Source organism: Rhinolophus hipposideros, assembly GCF_964194185.1.
Source record: "Rhinolophus hipposideros genome assembly, chromosome: 3".
Lineage (NCBI taxonomy): Eukaryota > Metazoa > Chordata > Mammalia > Chiroptera > Rhinolophidae > Rhinolophus > Rhinolophus hipposideros.
In genome coordinates this window covers 34,065,276-34,077,616 of record NC_138049.1, presented here as the reverse complement: position 1 = coordinate 34,077,616, position 12,341 = coordinate 34,065,276, and the positions used below count along the sequence as shown (strand labels likewise).

At 37.5% G+C, this 12,341-nt stretch overlaps 1 protein-coding gene across 3 annotated transcripts in view; it reads left to right on the top strand.

Annotated features, from left to right (window-relative positions):
* NCOA7 (nuclear receptor coactivator 7) overlaps positions 1 to 12,341 on the top strand; it is a 120,562-nt gene that overhangs the window by 17,901 nt on the left and 90,320 nt on the right. For all 3 annotated transcript variants that reach the window (XM_081033032.1, XM_081033033.1, XM_081033031.1), the window contains exon 2: positions 6,057 to 6,169. In XM_081033032.1, coding sequence (XP_080889158.1) covers positions 6,117 to 6,169 — 53 coding nt within the window. In that variant the 5' untranslated portion in view covers positions 6,057 to 6,116. The remainder of the gene's footprint in view (positions 1 to 6,056; positions 6,170 to 12,341) is intronic.

The following is a 12,341-nucleotide window of genomic DNA, read 5'->3' as shown; positions in this document are numbered from 1 at the left end:
CCTTCCTCCTGGTTGAAGATGGAGGTCAGCTTCCAGCTCTGGGTTGAGGTCAGTCAGTTGGTCAGCTCATACTTCTTGGTACAGTCATGCAATGCGTTCCTTTATCCATCTAATTGTAGAAGCATCCACCCATGTCCAGCCCACATTTCTCCATCTTATCCATAAGCAGATCAAGAGAAACTTATCACATGACTTTTAAGTACAGTTCCACTGTGTTTACCTTATTTCCTTGGTGTACCAGAATAGTAGCTATGTCCAAGACGGAAATTAGGTCAGTGTAATTTGGCTAAGCTGCTATTCCCTCCGCTTCCTCCCTCCACTAGCCAGCCCTGCACACCAGCCAGACCAGACCACTCAGGATTCTCTAAGCACCACACATTCCTTCCCAATAGCTTGCACATCTTCATGCTGCCCAATGAGCTCAACCTCTTCTGCATCCATCGTCTGGGAAACTCCTGCTCCTCCTTCATTGCCCAGCTCTGGCATTACCTGTGGGGTTTACCGGGCATTTCTCTTCCTGGCAGTTAGTTGCTTCCCCTCTGTGCTCTGCCATTGTCAGAGCACTCACCAAATGTCTTACTAGTTGATGGGTTTGAGTCACTTGTTCCACCTGAGCTTCCTGGCCCATGAATGCTGACCTCATCTTTTCATATCCAACAGAACACTTGGTCCGTAGTAGATGCTTCAAAAAAGAAACTGGCTGCTGTTCTACTGAATGGTGGGCTTTCTGTGAACATTTTAGATCTCAGGGTTCACTGCCTCCTCTTCCAAGAACTTGTCCAACTGCCTTTGATTGCTAAAGTTCTGCTGGGAATCTTAATGATGTTCTCCAGTGTGTAATTTGCACAATCCCTTTTCTAACTTTTGTTGAAAATTAAAATGTATTTGCCTGTTGTTGTCAGGCCTCTGGCGCTTTCCACATCTTCAACAATTCCTGACCCTGCCAGTCACTTTTTCGATGTCTCATTTCTGTTCTTAGAGAGAACTTCGAAGTCTCGTATTCTGTTCTTAGAGAGAACTTATAAAATGATCTGTCTAGTCCAGAGATGGGTCTTCATTTAAAGTATCTAGCTGCTTTGATGAAATCTCTTTATTCATCTTAGTAAGAGAGCACTGAAACACATTTATTTAATTCTTTTTATGTCTAATTTCAGTTCCCTAGGTGAAGAATAATTGAATAAGAGTTGATGAGTTCTCTGTTCATTTTGCCATCCATTGGCTTTATCCCATTTTCCCAAGAACCAGACTATTGTCCTGTCCCTTGATCGTCGCCTTGATTCAGGCATAACTTTTTAGCTCCTTGTTGCTTTGTTTTTGTGACACACATTTGTTTATTTGGGGGCATTATCCCCGGGATGTTCCCCTTAAATGTTTGTGGCATATTTTTGTATCTGTTTCTATGTCTGTCTTCCCATATTTCTTGTTAAAGAGAATATTCAGATTTCTGACTGTGGTTAACACTGACATTTGAATATCCTTCCTTTGTTTAGATGACAGTGTGGTTTTGAGAAAGACCGAACACCTGTTATATTTTTGTAGAAATATTTCCTAGGAGGAAATATCTGCACAGGAAGGAAAATTTTGGTCTGTTCCTTCAGTAGTCAAACAGTGTGACCAAGCCTCAAAGCATGTTCTTGTCATTATTTCATTTGTGTAATGGGAAACATGTTTTGGGGAAAACAATTGATGGACATCATGGGCATACTGTGTTTTTCCAGTCTGGACTGGTTATGCCTGAATGTACGAGTACAAGGGGCTGCTGTGTGTTAGATGTGAAGCCAAAAGCTACCTTGGGCTGTCTCGGTCCTTACTAGTTTGATATAGTTAGGAAGACTCCAATAGCTCTGTGCTTAAATTCTTTCTAAGTGGTGCCATGGTTTCAAACGGAGCATTTTGCCGGCAATACAGAAAATACTTTGTCTTCAACACAGCTCTTACAAGGTAAGGATTTTGGATATGCCATTTTTATTTAAATAATGAACTGAATTTAGGTTTAAATAAACTATCCTGATTTGAGGTCACAAAAATAAATATTTAGATAGAAAATTCATGGTGTGGTCCCTCATAAAATTCTATTTGGTCTCAAATATGCCGTCAATGCAGGAGATTGTTATAATTCAGTGTTTGGATGAGCCTAGAGTGTATTGATGTGAGGAAAAGTCAACATTAAGTGAAAGAAGGGCTTTTAAGAACCCCATTATAACCACTTATAATGGAAAATGTAGTTCCCATTAGAAATTGATTTAAGGAGCTGTGGGCCTTCACTGAAGCGTGAAGGCTGCGATGTGGTATTCTGCATAAATCATTTTTATAGCACCCTTTGCTGATCTCTTTCTGGTGAATCTGTTGGTGAATCTGAAAGGTCTACATCTGTCTTGTTTAAGGAATATAAAAATTACCAGGAATTTAAAAACACCAAAGATGCACATTTTTTAATTTATTGAATAGAATATATTGTTTTAAAAAAACGTTGCCAGTTCTAAACAGACACAGCAGCACCAGATGTCAGTTCTTGGATCATTTAACCTTTTTTCTCTTGTGCTTATTTTTGTCAATATTTCCCACTGGAACCAAATATTAGTTTCTGGCTCAGCTTGCAATATAAAAATTTTCCAATTAGATTGTTATGACTTCATTTTTATTCATGAGGGGAAACCTAGTAAACAGAGATCATCACATATGGTGGCGTGCAGGAAAGGAACTTTAAAATAAACCCCCTGGCCTAGGGCAGGGTGGAACACTGGCATTCTGATCCCTTCTGGAGGTCAGGAAAGGCTGGCTTGTGTCTGAAACCCCCGTCCCCAAGTCATTCTTAATTTAGGAAGAATCCTTGGATTTTTATCAGTCTGTCATGGAAAGACTGTACCCTAAGTTTAGATGAGTTCCTTGCTTAGCTTTTATGTGGATTTTTTTTTTTTTTTTGGCGTAGTTCTGTCTTAGGTATTTAGGGAAATATACGGAAAGTGCGAAACATGGTTTTTGACCCGAAGGAACTTTTGGTTTGTTTGAGGCTGAAGAGGCTAAGTGAAGTGGCAGTGTCACCCAGTATGATTAACTGCCTCACAGTAAGTGATCGGTGACATGTGAAATAAGTTCCTAAGAAAGATAGGGATGAGCACACACGAGGTCAGAGAAGTCTTCAAAGCAGAAGTGGGCCTTGTGCTAGATGGGGTCAGAAGAAGGGGTATAGCAGAGTTATTTTAAACTTGGGGAAGGAGTAAAGATTAAGGTACAGAGTTGGGTAATTCATTAAGGCATGGCTCCATTCCCACAACTCCACTGGTGCGGTCCTTTTGGAGGTCTCCTCTAGTGACCCGCTCCCCCAGTGGCCAGTACACTTTTTTTAACCTACAAAATCTATGCTGAGACATTGGATAGTGTTGATTCCAGGTCATTACGTTTCCAGGTCGTATCCAAATGCTTTCTGTTTCCATGGTTATTGAAAGGCATTGAAGTGTACATCAAACTGGTGTACATGTGCTGGTTCAACTGCTGCTGTTGAGCTAAGGAAACTAGTGTCTCTCAGCCTCCTTTTAATGGAGATAAGGATACCTAACTCATAATGTAGTTGTAAAGATTAAAAGAGATAACATGTAGATAATATGATGAAGTGAATGACTTACGGTAGGCAGGCAGGCATCATGGTTCGTTTGCTTTTCCTACTGGTAGCCACCCTGTCTTTGCCTGAATGTGTCTTGCCCTTTTTACATCCACACCTATGTACAGGTGTTCCCTCTTTTTGGAATACTGTCTCTCTTTTCTTTACCTGTTGAAATCCTCACTGCTCTGAAAGCTTTAGTTTAACACCTCAACCAAAATTGAACTTTGTGTGTTTTGATTCTTAGTGTTATTCTTTGGGACAGATCCAAGTTACTAACCCTACATTTCAGTTATTTGCACACATCTTATTTTCCCTACTGGTTGGTAAACTCCTTGAGGCTAGAGCCCATGTCAGGGACATGGAGATAAACCAGTAAGAGTTGAGATTGTGTCTTCCAGATTGGGTTTCCGTGCCGGGCCTTGTGCATAGTTGTCATGCTTCCAGGGTATTCTCATCACTGTATTGTGTGTTTTTCTCCCCCTTAACTACAACCATATGCTTTTAATTTTTAAACCTTTTTCTCTAGCCCTAACTGCACTCCTATGCTTTAGATGTAATCACATGTCTGGTGAATCTCTTCAGCTGCTATCCCATGGGCACCTTAAAGACAACATGTTTAAAATGGATCTTTCATCTCTTCTCCTCCATCCCACACACAGTCTGACCTGTCTTGTAGATTGTGGTATCACCTTCCAGTCCCTGCAGCAGAAACATGGGCATTCTTCATTTGTTTCTTTCCCGTGTTGTCTTCATTGAATGAGTCACCAAATCTTGACTCATCTGCTTCCTAAATATTTCTTGAGTTCATCCCTCCTCTTTCTATGTCAAATATTGCTTCCTAAGTGTGGGCCCTACTCTCTGAAGTAGTTTTACTGTCTTTTCTTTCTAATAGATCTACTTTATCCTATTCTCAGTACTTTCAAGTCCATTCTCTACAAACTGTGTACATTGCACTCCCTTTTGTAAAGCCCTTTGGTGGCTTCCTTTCATATGCACCAGAGATAAGAAGTATGGTTTTATCTCATGAACCAGCTCCGGTCAATTTGGTAATGTCTGCTGTGAGTGCTGTTGTTGTGTTCAGCATGATTGTTTAGTGATGTCTGATGTAGGTGCAGCGAAGGGGTGGGCAGCACATCGTAATGCGTAGCTAGGATTCAGTTAAGGCTATTTAGAGTGACATAAAATGTCATTTGTGACCCTAATCCTGCCCATGTCTTCATCTTCATCCCCCACTATTGCCCTGCTTCACATTTAATCTGGGCATAGCAGTGAAATATTGCCTTCATGTTTTTGCTCAAGCTGCACCTGCTTCCCTGTACCTTTTGACTAGGAAACCCACACTTATCCCTCAAATCTTGGTGTGTGTGAGGAGTGCCTGGGTGTGGCCTGCATAAGGCTGAGTGCCCGTCCCATAGGCTCTCGTGGGCCCTGTGCCTTCTCCATAGCAGTTTGTAGCCCATTGGCCTGAAATCCTCCGTGTCTCCCTCACCAAGACACTAAATTCCATTAGGGCAAATATCATGTCTTCTTTATCTTTGGTCTCTGATACTTAACAGTACCTTCATCTAATATATATTGTGAATTAAATTGTTTATTGAATTGGAACGAATTAGTAAATAATTTTGATTGATGAACGTGCTTTGCTTTTACTTAGATACATCTTCAGGGTGAAAAGACAGATTTTAGGAAAGGTTAACACTCTGCAGAAAATTTAAATTAGTGAATCAGGCAGTAAGTAGTCACTGGAAAGTTTTGAGCTGGGTTGTGGTGATAAAAGTGGTATTGAAGGAAAATTGAGCTGGGGACAACCTTTTGTTATAGGTTTAAATCTTGGAAACATAGGGGAAGTTAGCAGGGGTGGAGAGAGGGAGAGGCAGAGGCAAGCATATAAAGCCATTCTGAAGAACAGCTTTCTGAGACTTTGTACTTTCATTTCCACATTTGCTCAAGTGGGATGTACTCAGTGACATGTTTTGAAAATAAAATATAAAATGGAACACTGATGTTTTTATTTTTAAAGAAAGACCATCTTGTAAAACACCTTAAGTGATCCATTTTTCATAATAATGTATGAAACATTCATTCTTAATTACTTGAAGAAGGATTCTGAGTTAAGCATTTTTTTAAATAATTAGCTTCTGCATTTCTCACCTAAAATCTTCCAGAGTCAGTGGTTTTCATTTTAGCACATTTTGAAATAATGGTTAGTTATGAGGAAAATACTTCAGTTTGTTTTTCCAGCCACCTTTTATAGATTAAACAACTCCCTTCTAATTGTAGGTTTTTAGTCCACCATGGGCATTTGTATTTCGCATATGATTCATGTGACTGTGTTTACTGGTTAAAGTTTATCTTCCTTTTGTTGTGGGCCATGTAGTAGTTCCACTCTGCTTTATTCTTAATATTGGCTATTAATTGCATCTTAATTGACAGTTGCTTTATTATTTTATTACAGAGTTATGACTCACTGATTAAAAAGAACTTTCCCAAACACTTTGCACTTTTGATTACCTATATGATGGATACCAAGGAAGAGAAGAAGGAACGGAAACAAAGTTATTTTGCTCGGTAAGCATGAACTTTGCAAAATTACATCACTACTTTAAAAAAAATGTTTGAGGGGACTTTGCCCTTAAGTATTACTTGGCATTTTGTGTCTTGTGACTGTTCATAAACAGAGCAGGTAGCCAGCAGAAGTGAAATATATTTTATTTCCTCCTCTGTAGCTTAATTGGTTGAGCTATAACTATTTAAAAATCTATGAAAAATTTAAAGCCTAATACCTTGTGGGGAATCTATTACTAAAAAATATTTTTGTAGGTAGGTGGAATGGATGAATTTCTATCATGAGTGTCCATGTCATTTTTAAAGCTTGAACTCATCCAACATATATACTACATTTGTTGGTATTTGGATGGAAGTAATTTAGTATATGATCAGTTACTATTTACAGATTTCAATATCTATATGACAGCCCCTCACTAATCATAATAAAATATATGATATGCTAAAACATTTATAAATCATTTTTGTAATTGGAATGTTTTCAAACTCAGACTGAGAACATAAGATTAAAATGATTATTATGGTCTCCTACACTGAAATACTTAAGAACGGAATTCAGGTTTATCACATTCCCAATGTGCTCATTAAAGATGCATTTCCTGTTTTCCAAATATTAGCCTTAGAAACTGAGAACCAAAGATTTTGTTGATGTTTTTATCCATAAAATAAGCTAGGTTTTTAGATTGTTAGTGGAAAAAGGAAGGAAATGAATATTTAAGGAACTGGTATGTGCCAAGTACTTATTATTTTTTTTATCTTCACAATAAACCTGTCATAGGTTTTCCCACTATTTTACCAATGAGATAACTGAGTCTCATAAAGTGTTTTGTTCATTTCGTGCCATGTAAAAGTCAGTATTTAAATACAGGGTTGTCTCGAAAGAGTGTGCTCCAATTAGTAATAGTAAACCATGAATGAGAAGTTTTAGAAAGCAAGAGTTAAACTACTAATTGTAGTGAAATATTTTCCACTATTAGGTAACAAGATTGTTTGGGCAAGGGAGCAGTCAGGCAATTAATGGGTGAAACATTAGAAAGATAGGACACTTAGAATAAATAAGAACTATATCGTGCTTTCAGAAACCCTTTATTTTGAGATAATTGTAAATTCACATGTAGTTATAAGGAATAATACAAAGAGATATACCCTTCATCCAGTTTTCCATAATGGTAACAGCTTACGTAACTATTCTATCATCACAACTAGGAAATTGACATCAATACAATCCACCGACCTTATTCAGATTTCATCAGGTTTATAAGCATTCATTTGTGTCTGTGTGTGTTTTTATGTGTATTTAGTTATGTGCAGTTTTATCACATATGTAGGTTTGTGTGTCCACCATCATAATCAAGATGCAAAACAAGTCTGTCAAAAAGATCTCATGTGCTACCCTTTTGTGGCCTTTGTCACTTCCTTCCCTCTATCTTCTACCCCTGACAACCGCTAATCTGTTCTCAATCTCTGTAATTTGTCATTTCAGAATTATTATATAAATGAAATCATATAGTATATAACCTTTTGAGATTTTGTTTTTTCACTTAGTGCTAGTCCCTTGATGTCTCAGTCCATTCAGACTGCTGTACCACAGACTGAGTGGCTTATAAACAACAGAAATTTATTTCTTCCAGTTCTGAAAGTTAGATATCTGAGATCAGGGTGCCAGAATGGTCAGATTCTGAATCTACTGACAGCCCACTTCCCGATTCATGTAAGGCCGTTCTTTTCCTTTAATCTCACGTGGTAGAAGGGCCAAGGAGCTTTCTCAGGCTTCTTTTTTATAAGTGTACAATCCCATTCATGAGGAGTCTACCCTCGTGACCTAATCACCTCCCAAAGTCCTCACCTCCTAGTACCATCACATTGGGCATTAACTTTCAACATATGAATTTTGGGGAATCACATTCAGACCATAGCCCTTGAGATCGGCCCAAGATGCTGTATATGTTAATATTTTGTTACCTTTTATTGCTGAGTAGTATTCCGTGGTAGGAACATATCACAATCTTTAACTGTTCACCAATTGATGGACATTTGGGTTGTTTCCAGTTTAGGGCTGTTACAAGTAAAGCTGCTAGGATCATTTGTGTATAACTTTTTGTGTGAATGTACAAGTTTTAATTTCACTGGATTAATGCCCAAGAGTGAAATTGCTGGGTCAAATGATAAGTGCACATTTAGCTTTGGATGAAGCTGCCATACTCTTTTTCTAAAGTGTCTGTGCCATTTTACATTCCTTCCCATGAGCAATGTATAAAATGATCCATTTCTCCGAATCCTCATCTGCGTTTGGTATTATTCACTCTTCTTTCTTTAGCCATTCTGATAGGGATGTAGTGATAGCTCATTGTGGTTAAGTTAGCATTTCTTTAATGACTAAAGAAGTTGAACATCTTTTCATGTGCTTATTAGCCATCTATCCATCTTCTACAGTGCAGTGTCTTTTGCCTGTGTTCTAATTGGAGTTTTTGTTATTGTTGAGGTTTCAGAGTTCTTTATGCATCTAGGTACTAGTTCTTCGATATATTGGTTGCAAATATTTTCTCTAGTCTGTAGTTGTTTTTTTTTTAATCCTTGATAGTGTCTTTTGCAGAACAAGAATTTTTAATTTTGATGTGATTCAATTTGTTTTCCTTTTATGGATTATACTTTTGATGTCAAGTCTAACAACTCTTTGCCCAGCACTAGGTCTTAGAAATTTTCTTTCTTTTTTCTAAAAGTTTTATAGTATTATTTTATATTTAAGTCAGTAACCAGCTTGAGTTAATTTTCATATAAAATGTGAATTTAAGTCAGGGTTTTTTTTTCATTTTCATTTGGTTTTGCCTACGGATGCTCTACATAGTGATTTCAAAAGCTATGGTGACTTCTCAGTCTGAATCCAAACTGATTCCAATAGCAAAGGTGACTGGTGGTTCATGAAAAACCTGTTTCTAAGATGTAGAGTTAGGGGAACCCTTTAAACTGAGAATGCAAGATGAAACTGTTCTGAAAAAAAACCAGCATAGTTTTCTCAACTCAGAAATGTCAAAGTTAATTGTCATGCTTGTTTTGATTGACCTCTTGTGAAAAGTATTTAACAATGAAAAGAAAAACATATCCTAAAAAGAAGAGTGACCTTAGGAGCACAGGGATAGCAGGACAAGGACAAAAATCAGTGGTACTATTAAAGCAGTAGGTCAACATGATTAATTACTAGAAAATGAGAGAGAACAGGGAGATCGAGAGCTTGACGGGGGTGAGGTGGGGGGGTGGGGAGGAAACCAGACAGATAAACAGTGATTTACAGAGATTTAGCTATTATAATGCAATGGCCTCCCCAAATGGTCAACCTATTAAAAGCAAAGCCCCACCCCCAAATCTTTCATTATAGAAAACAGGCACCCAAAGTTATAAATCTTTTCCAATGCCTCTCACTGAACTGTGGCATTCCATAAAGTGGAATCACTAACAGGACCTACTGGAAAGCCAGTATCTGACAACACAGGGCTGATTTCTCTGAAGCATAAGGGCGGTCCAGGCAATATCTCCAGGGAAGATTGTAAAGAGGCCAAGGGTAAGACCAACTGATGCAATCATACCACCGTAAATAAATCTCTAGGACTATGCAGAGGAGACCAAAAGGAAGATTTCTCCTGATTTCTGCCTATTACCACAATATGTATCTGAAACCTCAAACATTGCTTTTAAACTCTGTTCACCCCTCCCGCCATCCGTTTTCCCTTAAGAGTAGTTAAATAGCCTGTTTTCTTGGTGTACTATTTTACCATGTGCTTTTTTAAACGTTGTGTCATTGTGTTTGATAAATAATCCTTTATCCATCTTTGTTGATCTCTCTCTCTCTCTCTCATTTTAACATTAAAGCAAAAATAAGTTTAAAAGACCCAATTTTAATAATTTTGGATTGAAATTAGTGACTTGAGGATTACCCATTACTTCCATTTTTATAATTTATCTTGAAATATGACTGTGTAACTCTAAATGGAAAGGGCGGTCCTAGCAACCTTACATTAATTTATTCAATTGTAAATTAATTTGCTGAAATGCAACCTAGATTTGTAAAGATCTACTTTATAAATGACCTTTCCCAAAACAACTTGTTTGTAACTTGAAGACATCCCATACTAGATGTCTTGTCAACTTCATCCATTTATAACATGGGTAGCATCAGACTATTAACCAAGGCAGTAGGAAACATGTGGCCTGTATACCCCACCTGTGTTTTACATTACAGTGATCCACTTTACTCTCTAGGATTGCGACTTGTCTAAAAAGACTAGTGGCCTATAAGTGAATGCACACATAATTTGGACAGAAAAACCTCAGCTAGCCATCTTGCTCAAGTACAGAGTCTAAGATTCAATGGAAGGCGTCACCTGCATGGGTGTGGCTGGTTGATCTGCCCCACTGCTGAGGACACAGGGGTGCTCCTGTTCTCCAGCCCCCCAGAGGGGGCTGGACCCTAGGAAAGAACTGTCTCTTTGTGATACACCTGTGCTAAGAATTAATACATCACATGGTGGAGTGATGTGACGTGAACTCTTGCCCTTCCTTTAATTAAGGGTCTGTAGATTGTTTTTTCCTGTCAGCCAAGGGCCATTGGAAAATAACTTTAGTATGTCCAAGATTTGAGGGAAAACATTATTATTACCAGTTGTTGGATTCAGACAGTAACCTTCTTAATATTTGGTTAATACTTTATTCTCTCAGTTTCACTATGCCTACTGATTCTAATAAAACTTAAATAATAGCATTTGTTAGTACTTTACAGAGTGCTTTCACTTGCGTGCTCTCATTTTTATTCTCACAGTGATCCTATGAGTAGATGTAAATGCACACGATGAATCTGTAGTTCAGGAGGTTAAATAACTTGCCGCAAATCACTTAGTCTTTAAAAGGAGGGTCTGAGCCTTTAAATGGAGTCCGCTTTGTCTGTATCTGTGATTATTTTCTTCATTCCATGTTGTTTCCGTTTAAATTGTATTAAGAATTAAGTTTTACTTTGAGAGGGAGATCAGAACATGGTGTTAGCATCATAATGTGATAAGTAGGGAAAATTGTATATGGGTGTGGCAGTAGAGTGTTTTAGTTGACTTTACTGGAACCATCTTTGATTTCGATTTCTAAGAACTGTCCCAGAGGATCCTTGTTGTATTTGGGACATGTGCCTGTAGTGATCCACAGTCCTGCTCAAGAACACTTTCAAGTCTGATCTTGATAGCTCTTATTTGTGTAATGAGAGCTTTTATGTGTATACAGTCAATCTGCCCGCAAATGGACCACCTGGAGCATGGAGACTGCAGTAGTTCAGTGCTCCTTCCTTGTGCCTTGTTAAATAGTGGTTGGTATATAATAAGTACGTATTAAGTATTTTTTGATGGACAGACTAATATTTAATACAACTTCTTTAATGTAGAATATAAATCGTTTGGGAGTCTTGATTTTTATCACTGCAAACTTTTCAGAATTCAGCAATTTTATTAATCTTAAAAAAGATTAAGCGTATTTTAAAACCATTTCCTGTGAAAAAGCTGCTTGTGCCTTATTTGAAAATATCACTAATTAGCAATTAATCTCTTGAATGACCTGTAACTTTGTAAGGCTTGTTTCCTATTTTCTTGATTGAGTTCCGACTCGGCTGCTCTTAAGGGAACATTTATATATTGTTTGCGATTCATTTATGGGAAAAACATCCACGGTCAAGTTTGATCTGATAATGTTTTAAGGAAATAATTAACTTTTTCTTACAGATTAAAAAAAGGCTTCTGAACATTTACACATTCATAGTTAAACTCATGCTTTTTGCTTCAGTTTTATTGAATATGAAGTTACTTGATTTAATTCCGTGTAGAGTACTGCTTTTTCAATCTGTAGATTACAAACCCATTGTAGCGTCATGAAATTAATTTAGTCAGTAGAAACCAGCATTTTTAAAATGGAGTGGAACAGAATAGATTAGTCTGGACTAAGCTAGGCTGAATAGATAATATCAGAGTGCGCTGTATGTAGTCAGAATAAATATTTCATGAAATTTTTGTTTTAAATATTTATATGTATATATTGAATCACAATTTAAAGTTATTTTTGTTATTGTGGGCCATAATAAAAAAAATTACTCATTAATTTTGCGGGTTCTTTGGTGGTCGTATACTGGCATTGAGGTTATTTTTCCCCA